Source organism: Tachysurus vachellii, chromosome 6 (assembly GCF_030014155.1).
Source record: "Tachysurus vachellii isolate PV-2020 chromosome 6, HZAU_Pvac_v1, whole genome shotgun sequence".
Taxonomy (NCBI): domain Eukaryota; kingdom Metazoa; phylum Chordata; class Actinopteri; order Siluriformes; family Bagridae; genus Tachysurus; species Tachysurus vachellii.
Window position 1 is genome coordinate 21589906 of NC_083465.1, and position 13372 is coordinate 21603277.

At 38.3% G+C, this 13372-nt stretch overlaps 1 protein-coding gene across 2 annotated transcripts in view; it reads right to left on the bottom strand.

Moving 5' to 3' along the window:
- Positions 1-444: 444 nt before the first annotated feature.
- The window catches only part of prim2 (DNA primase subunit 2), a 66452-nt gene continuing 53524 nt past the window's right edge, over positions 445-13372 (bottom strand). For both annotated transcript variants that reach the window (XM_060872887.1, XM_060872888.1), the window contains 4 exons: positions 11116-11242; positions 10299-10381; positions 4573-4641; positions 445-807 (listed from right to left, as the gene is read on the bottom strand). In XM_060872887.1, the coding sequence (XP_060728870.1) occupies positions 586-807; positions 4573-4641; positions 10299-10381; positions 11116-11242 (501 nt within the window). In that variant the 3' untranslated portion in view covers positions 445-585. The remainder of the gene's footprint in view (positions 808-4572; positions 4642-10298; positions 10382-11115; positions 11243-13372) is intronic.

Consider the following 13372-nt stretch of genomic DNA (forward strand, 5'->3'; position numbering starts at 1 on the left):
TGAAGGTTCAACAAAACGAATGAGTGAATGAAGGCTAATTTTATGGACTAAACCATTTTGGTTTGGTTTTAGATTTCCCTTTTCATCGCTTTCTAGTTTTGTAATTCAGTTAATTAAAAAGCACAAAATGGCAAAATGGTTTATAGAATATTACTACAAGTGGGTTAGTAAGTGGTTAGTATTACTACATTATTATTACTAATACATTACTAGGTATTGTTTAGTGTTTGCTAAAAGAATTTCAACACAGAGCTACATTTGAATACATATCTTGTGTCCATTGAAATGGATGGATTTAAGATCCCGCCTGGTGCATGAAAAGTGGAACACAAAGTGATATGAATAAAAACAAAGAGATGTTTTAAACACTGTAGAATGTAAATGTTAGTGCAAATAGATTAGAAAGGTTTTGGAGTCATGTCTAGATCAAATAAATACAATCAGTTTAGTCTTCATCATTAAAATTTTATTTTATTTTTAATGAATTCAGAAAACATGAAATATTGTTACTACCAATAATTACCATATAAACAACAGATATTATGACAACTGAAAAATCATGACAAATTCCAGTCAGATTTGTCTTTACTCATCAAGGAAGTATGACTCTAAATCCCCAATATCATCCACAGCTTTAGTGCTACTCTGACGTGACGGAGGGACACTGGGAACATTACTGGCCGTATTTTCCTGTCCCCTTTGAGGCATGTCTGCTTCTTTCTTGACCTCTTTTCCTCCACTGAGAAGCCTCTGACTCTCAATGAAGTACTGGTTTGGGTGATTCAGAGAAAATCCAGCATCGTCAATCTGTAAGGAAGAATCAGAACATTCGGAAAGTTTCACAAGCTTGTGTTGGCACTTTACACAGTAAGAGAGGATATTGAGATTAGAGCAATGTTGTTTATGGAAATGAACTCCTTTTGCAAAGTGAAAAAGACATGCTCTGCCCTCCTTTCTACCTTTCTACCAGCCTGATGTAGCTTTGAAGTTACACCAAACATTCCCACTGTGCTGCCTTGTCAGGAGATTGGAGTTCTTTTCCATTGTTTAAAGTAAAGGGAAGTAGACAGTTTAACTGTATGTGAACTGTTGGGAACATCACCAGGGCCTTGTACATTTCCAAGTCCTCCAGAAATGAATCAGATCTGAAGTCTTCTTGCCCTCAGAGAGGAGAAAACCCAGGTCAACAATGTTGCTTGAGAGCAAAGCTGAGCGATCCCTCACATACAGATCCTTTCGAGTCTTAAAGATATTACAGCAAGGTTTCCATAAACAGGGTTCATCTAGCACTGCAATCTCAATGGTATTAAATTGCTGCAGCTGTGGCAGGTTCAGAGCCACAGCTGTCTGTAGTCAGGAGTCAAGGGAGCAAAACTGGTTGTGCTCTTTAAATGAGAAAGATCACAGTCACTGATGATGAGTTGGTGTGACTATGTATGCAGAAGACGGCAGATGTCACTGCTTAACTTTAAAAGTCATGGAGGAAGCATGTCATAGCCTTCACCCTCTCTGACTGATACTCTTTGATATGTACGATATGTTAGATGACTTTACTAGTAGGATAAGCTTTGGAGGACAAAACAGAGGAGAAAAACAAGAAACAACGAAAACTGTACTTTAAAAAGTAGTAATGCTTATATATTTTTACTGAAATGAAACCTGCTATACGGTGCCACTTAAAAATAATATCAATAAATTGTCAATACAATTAAAATATCGAGCTGTACTTTAGGCAAATAATTTTAGCTGGAATTCAGTAAAATGTTGGGAACCTTTGCATTAGAGTGAAATGCACTATCACAGTGCTGAATAAAAAAAAAATCTAAAATTGAAATAAATAAAATTGAAGCATAATGCTGTATCGATCCAGCGAGTTTGGAGTGAGGTCATGTTCCACCTTGCTTTGTAGCAAGGAGGGGAACTGCAATGCTGCCAAAACTCCTTGCTGCCTTTTCATTACTCTCTCCAGCACTTGATTTATTGCCCTTGTGTAAATATTTCACCGATGAAGTATTACATTTTGACCTTTAATAAACGCCGGCGGGGTGGGAGGAACGGTGGCGAACTATCCGTTCTAACTCGTGGCTGTGGGAGCAGGTGGGACATATGGCGGTGATTAAAGTCCCACCACGTGGCCTAACAAGCGTGTCTTTATGCCTCTGATGACTCCAGCATATCAAATCAGACAGTGGGTGGAAGGGGGCAGGGAATCTATTCATGCGTCAATAAGTATGCTTTATCGTGCACATTAAAGTCAGTGATGTCTTTTCATACAAGCGACTTAAAATATGACTCCTGACTTTCAGATATATGCGCGTTTCACTGTCTGCGGAAACAGACAGCTCATCATTCAAGCCCCGTTAGGCTGTTCATCAGGAGGGCTGGCTTTTCATTTAGGAGAAAGACGAGTTGTTCACACTGTTTGTCTATTAGTCATCAGCTGCTAAACAGGACCTGTAGTTCTCAGAGGCACTGCTGTTTTCATTGTAATCCATTATAAGCAGTTCAATCTAATCACGGACACTGAGTGCTTTAAATCTATCCACGAACACGGTGCACGGTGAATCTCTTCCATCAAGAGGGATTTGGGGCCACAGATCAGGGCTTTTTAAAACACATTAAAATTAAAGTGCAGAAAATGTGAATCACATCACAGGAGTGAGTTATGATTACATTTCCTCCAGCTAGGGCACAGAGACCCGAAACCTTTCCACACTACCTTCATGTACTCCTTGGATGGTGCCACCAATCATCAACGACACTTGATGTAAACTGCTAATTGGGCCACATACTTTTTTTTTTTATACAACAGCACTGTTGAATTCTCAGTTGGTCATAATGTGGTCATTTCCTTTAATAGCACAGCTGTAGGGCAAATCGCAGGCATATATTAATGCGGTTTCAAAAGCATTGCGTTTCTATAGTAACAGTTTGTCGGCTGGTCTCTTGTAATTTAAATCTGTGGACGTTCCTGAATAAATGTAATTATTAACAACAACAAAAAAAAAAGCATACATGACTTTTTATAATAATCAGCCAGTGTAATCACTGACCATTTTCTGTACAGTACTATACGAGGAATAAACAATTGTTTGCTATTAGAGAACGAATGAGGAGGAGCTGCTTCCTGCAGGCCATTCAGGCCCTCAACCAGGACAACACTTAGAACCAGGACTGTTCTGGACTTGTCTACTCAACATACCCTTTATTCATTGTAAAAACTGTCCTAACACTAATCTGCATTGTTAAATTTCCCCCATGCACCGTCTCTCCTCTCACCTGTATGGACAATTCTGTTGTTAGTATATTTTTATTCTTTATTATATTCCTTTTTTTTTAATTCTTATTGATTCTCTTTTTTATTACACTACAGTTGATAAAGCATGTCACTGCATATGACTAAAATACAATAAAATAAAATTTGTATTTGAAAATCAAACCCGGGGTAATAAATGTTCCACGCTGCATTTCATTTTTTTGTTTAGCAGCACGGGTATCGCATTTATTCCTTACATACAATGTTGTTGCTGTACATGTATCAGATACACAAATACACAGCTTATACACCTTTTATCCATTTCAGGAAGTGATTTATTTTCCCCCAGTTTACCCTGAAAAGTCTCTGGCTTGAACACTGATGAGTTGTTTAACCTTTTGGCACTATACCCAGGATATTTTCCTTCATCCCTAAGCCTCAAACACTTCTTACGTGACGGTAATGACGAGTATTTGAAAGGTTTAGCGCTCGCTTTCGGATCAAAGATTTTCTCCTTTTCACTCAAATTAACTTGTCACCAAGCCGTTCGCTCAGCTCAGGTATCTGCGCGTATTTTCATCCATAACCTGTCAACATGGGGCCTGCCTTCTGATTGGAGGGACAGGACACCGCTAATCCTGACTGACACGGTTTGGAAACTTTTCTCTGTGTGTGTTTTGTGTGTGTGTTGGTGTGTGTTTGGAATTGTGTCGCATCAACACGGTCTATACAGCATTATGTCTAAATACCATGAGCACAGCAGGGGCTGAAACAGAACCGGAAATCGGCACACAGTGAAATGTTTACTCATTCATTTGCTTTCCCACTGGCTCTGACCCACAAATCTGCAGCTTTCAAGCCTCGCTTTATAGTACGCATTACTGAACTCTGGGAAAAAAACAAAACAGAAAAACAAAAACTCGTCAACAGCTGCTTCTCATAAAATAAAGACGACCCACCAATTTTAGCATCCAGGCCAATTTTGCTCTTGTGTAGTTAGCAATTTTGCCCTTCCAGGCAACAATAGAATATGAATCATTTAAAAAAATCTTTTTTTAGTTGTGACCCAAACTGCATGTCAAAAGGTCTGATGCTAAAACACATTAGAGCAAATAAAAAAAATAAAAAAAATAAATCCTAAATGGAATTCAATCCTAAGTGCTCTGATAATCCCATGAAAATAAAGCGGCTGTGAAAGATAATGATGGATGTGATTACGGTGGCCGGACTCGGTGGAACCACTGTGGATGAATTACAGGGTCGTCACGGAGTCGGAGGAAAACAGAAAGAGGGTCAGAATCAAAAGGCAAGCTTACATTGTGTGTCAGTTCAAAGTACTTCTGGCATGCCAGCTGATAGTGCATTCCCTTGACAAGGTCCAAAATCTGTAACAGAGAGAGAGAGGGAGAGAGAGAGAGATGGAGGGAGAGAGAAAGAGGAAGAGAGGGAGAGAGAGAGAACAAAAAGATCAACTGTTAAACGCTCCATTGCTTTTAATTTGCACTTTAACATGAAGGCCATGTTTTGCAATGTACAGTTTATTCCTAACAAAATGAAAACCTCAAAACCCGAAGCTGAACTCTGCATAATTATAAAGAATTCTACCAAATGAATTTAAAGGCAAAATGAGAATTTGTGATTAATGTTTAATGCTGCGTCTGACATCCTTACAGTCTTCCCTGAGCTCGTGTTTTTGAATTCAGAGCATTCCAGCTGAGCAAGATATCGACACATGCTGAAGTGTATTACACATGGCATCACAGCATGAAGTGTGAGAAGTATGACAGATGGTGGAAAGAGTTCACGTAAAGCGCCGCATCCAGCTCTTATCTCATATCAGAGAGAAGTACTGTAGGGCTGGTCGGGTTTGGGTTGGGTTCAGTTTGACGACTCGATCGCCTATAAAACAAGTTAAAGCTGAGGTTTGGCGTAGAAGTGATTTTTTTTCCCAGGACAGTGTCAATCATTCTCAATTCTTCAGAATCAGGTGCAGTTCTAGTAGCAGGTAAAAGACTTGATCATGTGATAAGGTTCTGGAGGATGTGGATCTGAAGAGAATATAGAAGTAACTTTAGCTAGATAATTAGCTTGGAATACCAAGAAAAAGAAAAGAGAATATTAAAAATCCAGCACTATAGCCACATAAACTGAGGCTGCTTCGTATTGTTTTCTGCCCAAAGAGACAAAAAAGTTGGAGGATTCAGGTCAAAATCCACCTGCAGTATGTTGGACTTAAAATGAACATGATAACACAAGGAAAAAAAGAAATAAAAAAGACAGACAGAAAGAAAGAAAAGAAAAGAACCTCTGCACCTCTGTGGTTGTTTCATGCATCATGAGATCATCAAAGATAAAATAACACAAGCACATATGTACATCGTCACATCACTCCTCCATTCAACCAGATGCAACAATTAAATGTTGATGCCATTCAAACACATGCCAGCAAATCCCTTCCCAATACATCATAGCACACATGGTCCATGAAGTCCAAGGTTGGTGACTTTAAGAAGATTCAAACTGGCACAGAAAATTTCTTGGTGCAGTTGCATAAAACAACACAGAGTTGAGTGAATGAATATTTTTATAAAAAGGTCGGTAATAAAAGTGCACTGGCATTCATTTTGGAACACAGGAAAGAGAGAATGTAAATAAGTTTGACATAAACTTGTAACTCGGAATTGCACGCCTCTGATTAGAGAGAACAGAAAATGTCTATTCTACTTGGTACTGCTACTCATTTACATTTTACATTTACAGCATTTAGCAGACACCCTTATCCAGAGTGACTTACAACTGAGCAACTGAGGGTTAAGGGCCTTGCTCAGGGGCCCAGCAGTGGCAGCTTGGTGGATCTGGGGTTCGAACCCATGACCTTCCGATCAGTAGCCGAACACCTTAACCACTGAGCTACCACATCCCTCAGAAACTCAGGACGGTCTCCTCAACATGGTGGCTAATAGCATCAACGACAAACATAGTAGCACCTCTTGGTTTTAAATCACCTACTGGACACACTAGTATTTAATGGCTGTGTTTGAATTTTCTTACTTCTAAGACTGATTAAGCATTTGAAGGCGTGTCTTAAAATTTCACTAACACTAAACATATAGTGATCAAATAATAAGGTATAATACAATAGGCCGATTCAGGACAAGCATCGGTAATGTTCCAACTCAGAATGTTTGACATATAGCACAGTGTTTGACTAGAAATCCCAACAATAATTCATAACATTTATTAATTACATATCCTTACAAATGAACCGCAAGGACTAAACAATTTTTTTTTCTTCTTCCTTCCTCCTTTGAGTTATAAATAGCATGTGGAATTCTCAAGTCCTTCAGCACATCCAGAGGTGGGAGTCACACCGTGTTGGGTGCTCACTGACAGAGTGAGAGAGAGGTTAATTCTGAGCCCCGTGCTACTTCGCACCGGCTGGCGTCTGCTCCTTCTGGCCTCTGGTGTCACTTTGGCACCAGACAGGGTGACGGAGACGGCTGCTGTTCGGCATTTTAATCACCACTCTCACATTGGCTGCAGTATTTAATTATCCAGCACACTGGGCTGAGTGCTGCAGTGCGAGCTTGTGGCCTCAAATCCACAGGTCTCAGACTCTCGGAACAGCCTCAGACTACGAGGGCCTGCTCGGGTCATTGAACTAATAGTGAATTTAATTTGACGGCAAGCGTGCAGCCTATGGGCTAAATTGTCAAACTAAGTTAGCGCTTTGCTCCCTGGTCTCCCTCAGCCTCACTGCAAGATGGCTTGGACAAACTGGCTAGTATACATTTACCAAAGAAAAGTGCACGATTTCTTTAGACACAAGTATCTGAGATACTTGTGAAATGGTGAGAATTTTCATGTTCAGAGCCACTATTAGTTGTAGCATGTAGAACACGGCGGGTGGGAAAATCACTAGCATGGACCCCCCATAACCTGCTGCACTACATAAATAGGCTGAGGCACAACCTGTCTAACAACAGAACATTCGGTTTGTTTGTTTTTCTCTACTAGTTGGCATAATTAGAGCATAAAGCTCACAGGTGACGTGTTTAAAATCAGAACTACACAGACTATGTGCTCCCTGGTTGTGTGGGACGTCATACCTTCTCTCCCCTGTCAATCACAACAACCCTGGCCAATCATTTGTGGGGCACTTGTGAGTTCATATATATGGAAGAGTGCAGTAAAGAAAAGAAAAGTAAAGAAAAGTAAGATTCAAACCCAATTAGTCCTCAGGTAAAATCTTTTATGTGCCATATGTGGACAGAAAACTAAACCTCACAGCCAAAACATTGACTAACATCATGCTGAGTTATTGTCACAGTCACAAAAACACATTGTGCAACATCGGAATCTTTTTTAGAAATGGATAAAGATCTGAAACTCTTTCTTTTCCCTTAGTGCTGCCTGATTATCTAGTCTAGTCTTGCTTACCACTATTTTGCCTGGTCAGTTAGATCTCCCAGAAACCTTACCATGAGACTGAACAGTACACTGCCATATTTACTTGTCAGTGGGCTAGCTAATAAACTTATGATTTGTTCGCCACTAAACAAATCCTTTCATCCCCAATATTAAATGAGTATAGGTTAGCAGGGCGTCAGCTTTTAAATTGCATTTACACGGTACTGCATAACGCTGAACTGAACATCACCTTATATTAACACTAAACTTCTAAGCTTTCACAATAAGATGATATAAAGAGACTTGAACAAACTTTCTTCATGGCACTATGAATATATATTTTTAAGACCGAGCTTTAATAGACTAATTTTCATCAGTCCATTAAATACACTGGTGTCTGAGGCCCATAACTACATCAGAACATTCCAGTAATAATCAGTGACCTCAGTTCATTGCTTATGCGCTATAACATAATTTCAGGTCTTAAAAGCTGCCAAATGTGTGCTTTAAATCACTGGGTTTTAAAGAGTGGGTCATAGAGAATTAAAAACGGCTGAATGAAATTACCCTTCATTACAGAGACCTACTGACCAGGAAGCGGAGGATTGCCAAGTGATATTCGGAATCTCAAATGAGCAAACTACATGCTATTTCCTGTACGGTATACACAATGTGCTTGAGTGCCTGATTTTTTATTTTTTTTTTGTTAAGTGGCGTGCTGTTTGGGCTAGATGTCTCTGCCATTTAGCAAAGCGAATAGAGGCCACTGGCCACTCGACCACTGTTGTATCAGAATATCATTTAATCAGTGCATTTGTAGTTGATTTCAGGCATTGCTAAGTATTAGCTTTAAACTCAATATCAATAATAATAATACTAATAATAATAATAATAATAATAAAAACATTTCATGTCTGTTTTTTAATTGGTTTAAATTTATTTAATTTAATATGGGAATATTTTTTGTTAATTTATTTATTTAGTTTACAGAATAAACTTCATTTATATTCTTTAAATTAATCTATATTACAGCAGATAAACCCCTGTTTCTATTACAATATCACTTGAACTGAAATCAGAGCATCAGAAAACAAAATATAATTCTATAGAATGACCCCACAAACATTTTTTTTTTCAAGGTTTCAAACCATTTTAGCCATAATTAAACTTGGAACGTGATTAATAATGCTGTTCATTTCTTGTGTTCTCCGGTGACACTCAGCGCAGACGTGTTCAGAAACATTTCACGGTTCCTGCGGGGGACATGAGACAAGCGATTTATAATCACTGTTCATGCCAAGTATCAAGAGGGGGTACAACGCCGAAGGACTTCTCCACTACAGGGTTTGCTACACCACTCGACAACACTGGATCCTGCTCAATATGCAGCACATGACAAAACCGAGGGGAAAAAAAAAAAATCACTGCTAGAATAGAGGAAAAGTATACGGATGTAATAAAATAAGAAACTATAAAATTCTAACTATAAAATAACGGAATTAATTATTTTTTATGATCAACTATGTTGTTGACTATAGATTATAGATTTTGAGTCTTGGTGATTACTGTTATTGCTTGTTGTTTACATCCAGGTTCTTTACACTACAACCTTATATTTTTTGGAATATACATGATACAATGAAGTATTAGAAATAATGTAAAGTGCACATTCTTTTAGAATGTTTAAATGATTATCAATAATTTTGTCAGTTCCTCAGTAATAATGATCAATAAATATCCGAAATAGACATCTAATACATATATCTATAGATATCATTACCAAACATTTTTTATATATATATATATATATATATATATATATATATATATATATATATATATATTTTTTTTTTAGCCATACTGCACCGCCCAACCCAGAGGTGTAGCAAAGTTAATGAAGACTGCACCATTCATTTAAAGATTTATGGGACTGTTGCTGATGTTGTTATAAACTGTTGTTTATGTTGTCATGGCAACAGCCTGACCCATTTACTAAGGTAGATGTAAAACGCTATAAACCATTCAAATGACTAATTAATGCATTGTGTCTGACTGTTCCTAGTTAATATTCGTAAACAGTGTCTGGTGATTTCCATTCCATCCTGTGATGCTGCATTAAACATGGTACCATTTCATGTTCATTTCAGTGCAACTCTGAATCACACAACAAAAGCTATTTAAATAGCAAACACTAACACATGAGGCATTTTTAAAGTCCATTCAGCTCCTAAACTTATTTTATATGACTTGGGTGACGGTAATAAAACTGCCAGGAAACACGTGAGCACTGGGTCAACATCTTGTTCCTACCAGCAAAATGAATCAGGATAGAGTGGCGCTTTTTTGTTTACAGTTACAACAGCCAAGTTCGTTTCACTGCTCTTATAAAAATCAAGTCCTTGTGAAGACGCTTTTCGGCTGCAGAACAATCGCACGTGCGTAACCTAGTGCATTATTTTCGGTTGAACAAACAGCAGCAAATGACATTGAGCTCAGCTTTAAAGCTGTTGGAGGAGTCGTATAGAGGAGAGCCGCTTTTATCCTGTGTCTAATGTCTTAATATGACACAGGTGGCTGTGTGTGTGTGTGTGTGTGTGTGTGTGTGTGTGTGTGTGTGTGTGTGTGTGTCCACCTGCATGATCCCACCAGGAGAGAGTTTATATGACTGCAGCTTTTGCTTCAGCAGCTCTGGGTCACTGTGGCGGAATGGACATCCTGAGAGGAGAACACGAGAATGACAGGAGAAATACAAACATTAGATCGGCTGAGATTAGAACAGTTTATAGCACAGTGTCGTTTAAATCCATATTCGGATAGGTCAGATTGGGATTAGTTGTATATAACAGTAGTTCTGACTACAGTAGTGAAGTGACGTTACTGGCTTATTTACAGTACATTTACGGCAAAAGTACTTCAGTTCAGAGGTGTTGTTACTTAAATAGAAATGTGTAATTATTTGGCAATGAAGTTTTCTGTAAGCAGATGTTTATTTAACATTTATGGAAGGAGTCTCCAGTGTCTATGCCGAGTTTTCTGTTTCTCTTTCGATCTAAATCTAAAGAAATGTAAGTGATAACAGGGCCTAACGTCACTATAAACAGTTAATGTCACCTTCATTGATAAGCTACAGTAAGTGCTGTGGTATATAAGAGGAAAATAACACTATGATTATTAATAATATCTCCACTTTGTATCAAGCCACGCCACCAGGTCCTTAGTTATTTTCTTATACAGTACCTGAACGGCTCTGTCTTTTATTCATTATATAATTAATTCTATAATTATTATTCCAGTCATTCTGGTTTGCAGTATGAGACTTAATTAATTATCAATTTTCTATCTTTCTTTTTTCTTCAGGACATTATCCGTTTTTATTTTCAGGTCATTACATACTGTATATCTCCCCCCAACAGAGCGCTGTGATTCATATTTAAAAGAACTTCGCTCACCGTGGTAGTCGCCTTGGCTGGGTGGATTAGATAAAATCACTTTCATGCAGCTGTAGGGCGTGTAGTCTGTTCTCTTGCCTTCCTTCCCAAACATGTGCCGGATGCTGTAGGCATATGCTTTGTCAAACTGAGGAGCAAATGAGAGCAAGAGAGAGAGAGAGAGAGAGAGAGAGAGAATCGTGTCAGATGGAGAACAGAACATACGTGAACATTGAGAGGGTCATGGGAGAAGAGTTGTGGGCCATAAGCGAGGAAGCTGGGGGTGAAAGAGACACAGTCGTCCATCAATTGGATCGTGGCAGAGGGCTTTCCACTATGAAATATAGAGCTATTAGCAGAGACCTGCTGCAGCGGTGCTGCCAAACTACAGATAGCTACGACTGGATTATGGATCATGTGTCCACTCTCTCGCACATGTCTCTATTCAACCACCTTCAGGCGTACACGAATGCATCCAGTAACCAATCTTTTATATCCGGGGAAAATCAGAATATATTTCCTTGCAATAACTTTCCTTAACATTTTACTATATTTTCCTGAATAAGCCACTTGCCACAGCAGTGCAAATATTTACATGATCTAGAAAGCACATAATCAGGTAGGTTGGTCGGTCCCGATACTGAACAAGCGAGCTAAAACTAAATCTAACACCTATCAGGAGCTCTGCATTATTGCATGAAAGCATTAGGGTTGAGTTTTATAGCACAGGGAGGCATTACAGGAATAAAACTGTTCCTCCGAGACATATGGACACACTCACTGAAAGATAACATATGTAAGAAAAACAGTTCATGATTACTATTTCTGGCATCTGTCAAGTCTGTAATCATGCTCTGTTCACTTCTGAACAATCAGTGATTGAGAAATCAATCTGCCTCGTTCATGTTTACACTGCTGTGGTACTTTACATGAGCGTCGAATGTGCCGTTGCTGATGTCTCAAGGAAAGTGGATTAAAGAAATTACACCAAATTTGGGGCTGTTTCATTTGAAATGACTCTCTTTATAAGTTTTCTTGAATGCACAGACTAAGCTACAAATAAATTGTTTCTGCATTTTATATCATCTGTTGGAGGTGGCGGCGGTGATTATGTTGGTTTGACAAAAATAAAAACTAATCTACTTTATGTCTGTTAACTGGAAGCAAGATGATGTGAATGCCAGATATTGAGCCTTAACGTCCTCACCCACTTATCGTGTAGTACGTTTTGTTTACATTATTACAACCTCTGTTTGGACAAAATCTATAAGTTTTATACAGACAAATTTGTACATTTTGCATTGTTCCAAATTCAGGAATAAAAACCAAGCTTTTTTTAGTCATGGTTTTCCGTCATTAATATTTTGTAGACTTTCAAAATCAAATTGTAAAGCCAGCATTGTGAATCGCATCAAATGGTCAAAATGTATTGGATGGACCCATGATGTCATGTTTCTTTTCTATATTATACCACAACCAGGAACCTTAAACGACAATGATAATATTAAGGTTAATGAAAAAGTCCAAGATTTTCGAAACTTTTCCAGATCTGGAGAATAACATGCCATTTTCTATTAATTTTTAGGACTGCAAATTCTGTTAGAAAAAGTAATGATAATAATATACCAGGGTGACTCATAGCCATGCAAGTCTTTAGAGGTTTAAATCAGAGAAGTAAGTTATATAAAGGTGCAGACACGATAAAAGTAATCATTACTGCATTCTAGATAAGAAATGTGATGGCAGTGATTGTGAGACATCACCCTCACAAGGTTATTATAGTGACAATCAAAACCTTAATGAAAAAAAAAAATAAACCTACCTTTATACGCATTTGGGTTTTATTTCATGGCTAAAAGAAAACTCTAATGTGTGCACTGCCTGACTTGAGAGATATTGCATATGCTTAAGAAACCATTACAGTGTTAGCATTCGACAAGGGTCACTGCACTCAATCTCAGCTCTGAACTCAATAAACCAATCACATACATTCAGAGAACCGTCCAAACTGAAAAATCCAGCCTCCATCTGCTGGTTGTCAGACTTGCAAGTGAGTGTTCTTCATTTCCCGGCACTCAGAAGCCATTAGAAGTACAATAAAACCCGTAAACTAGGCAAGGTGACTTCAAGCGGAGTGGCTTTAAAGAGGCAATAAAATCAACCTATCTGTATTAATAGGGCTTCGATAGCTGATGGATAGTTGAAGTCTCTTGTTTGAAAATCCTAAGAAGAGGTCTGCCAAATGAAGTAAATGTAGGTGAGAAGTATTGTGAAAGCT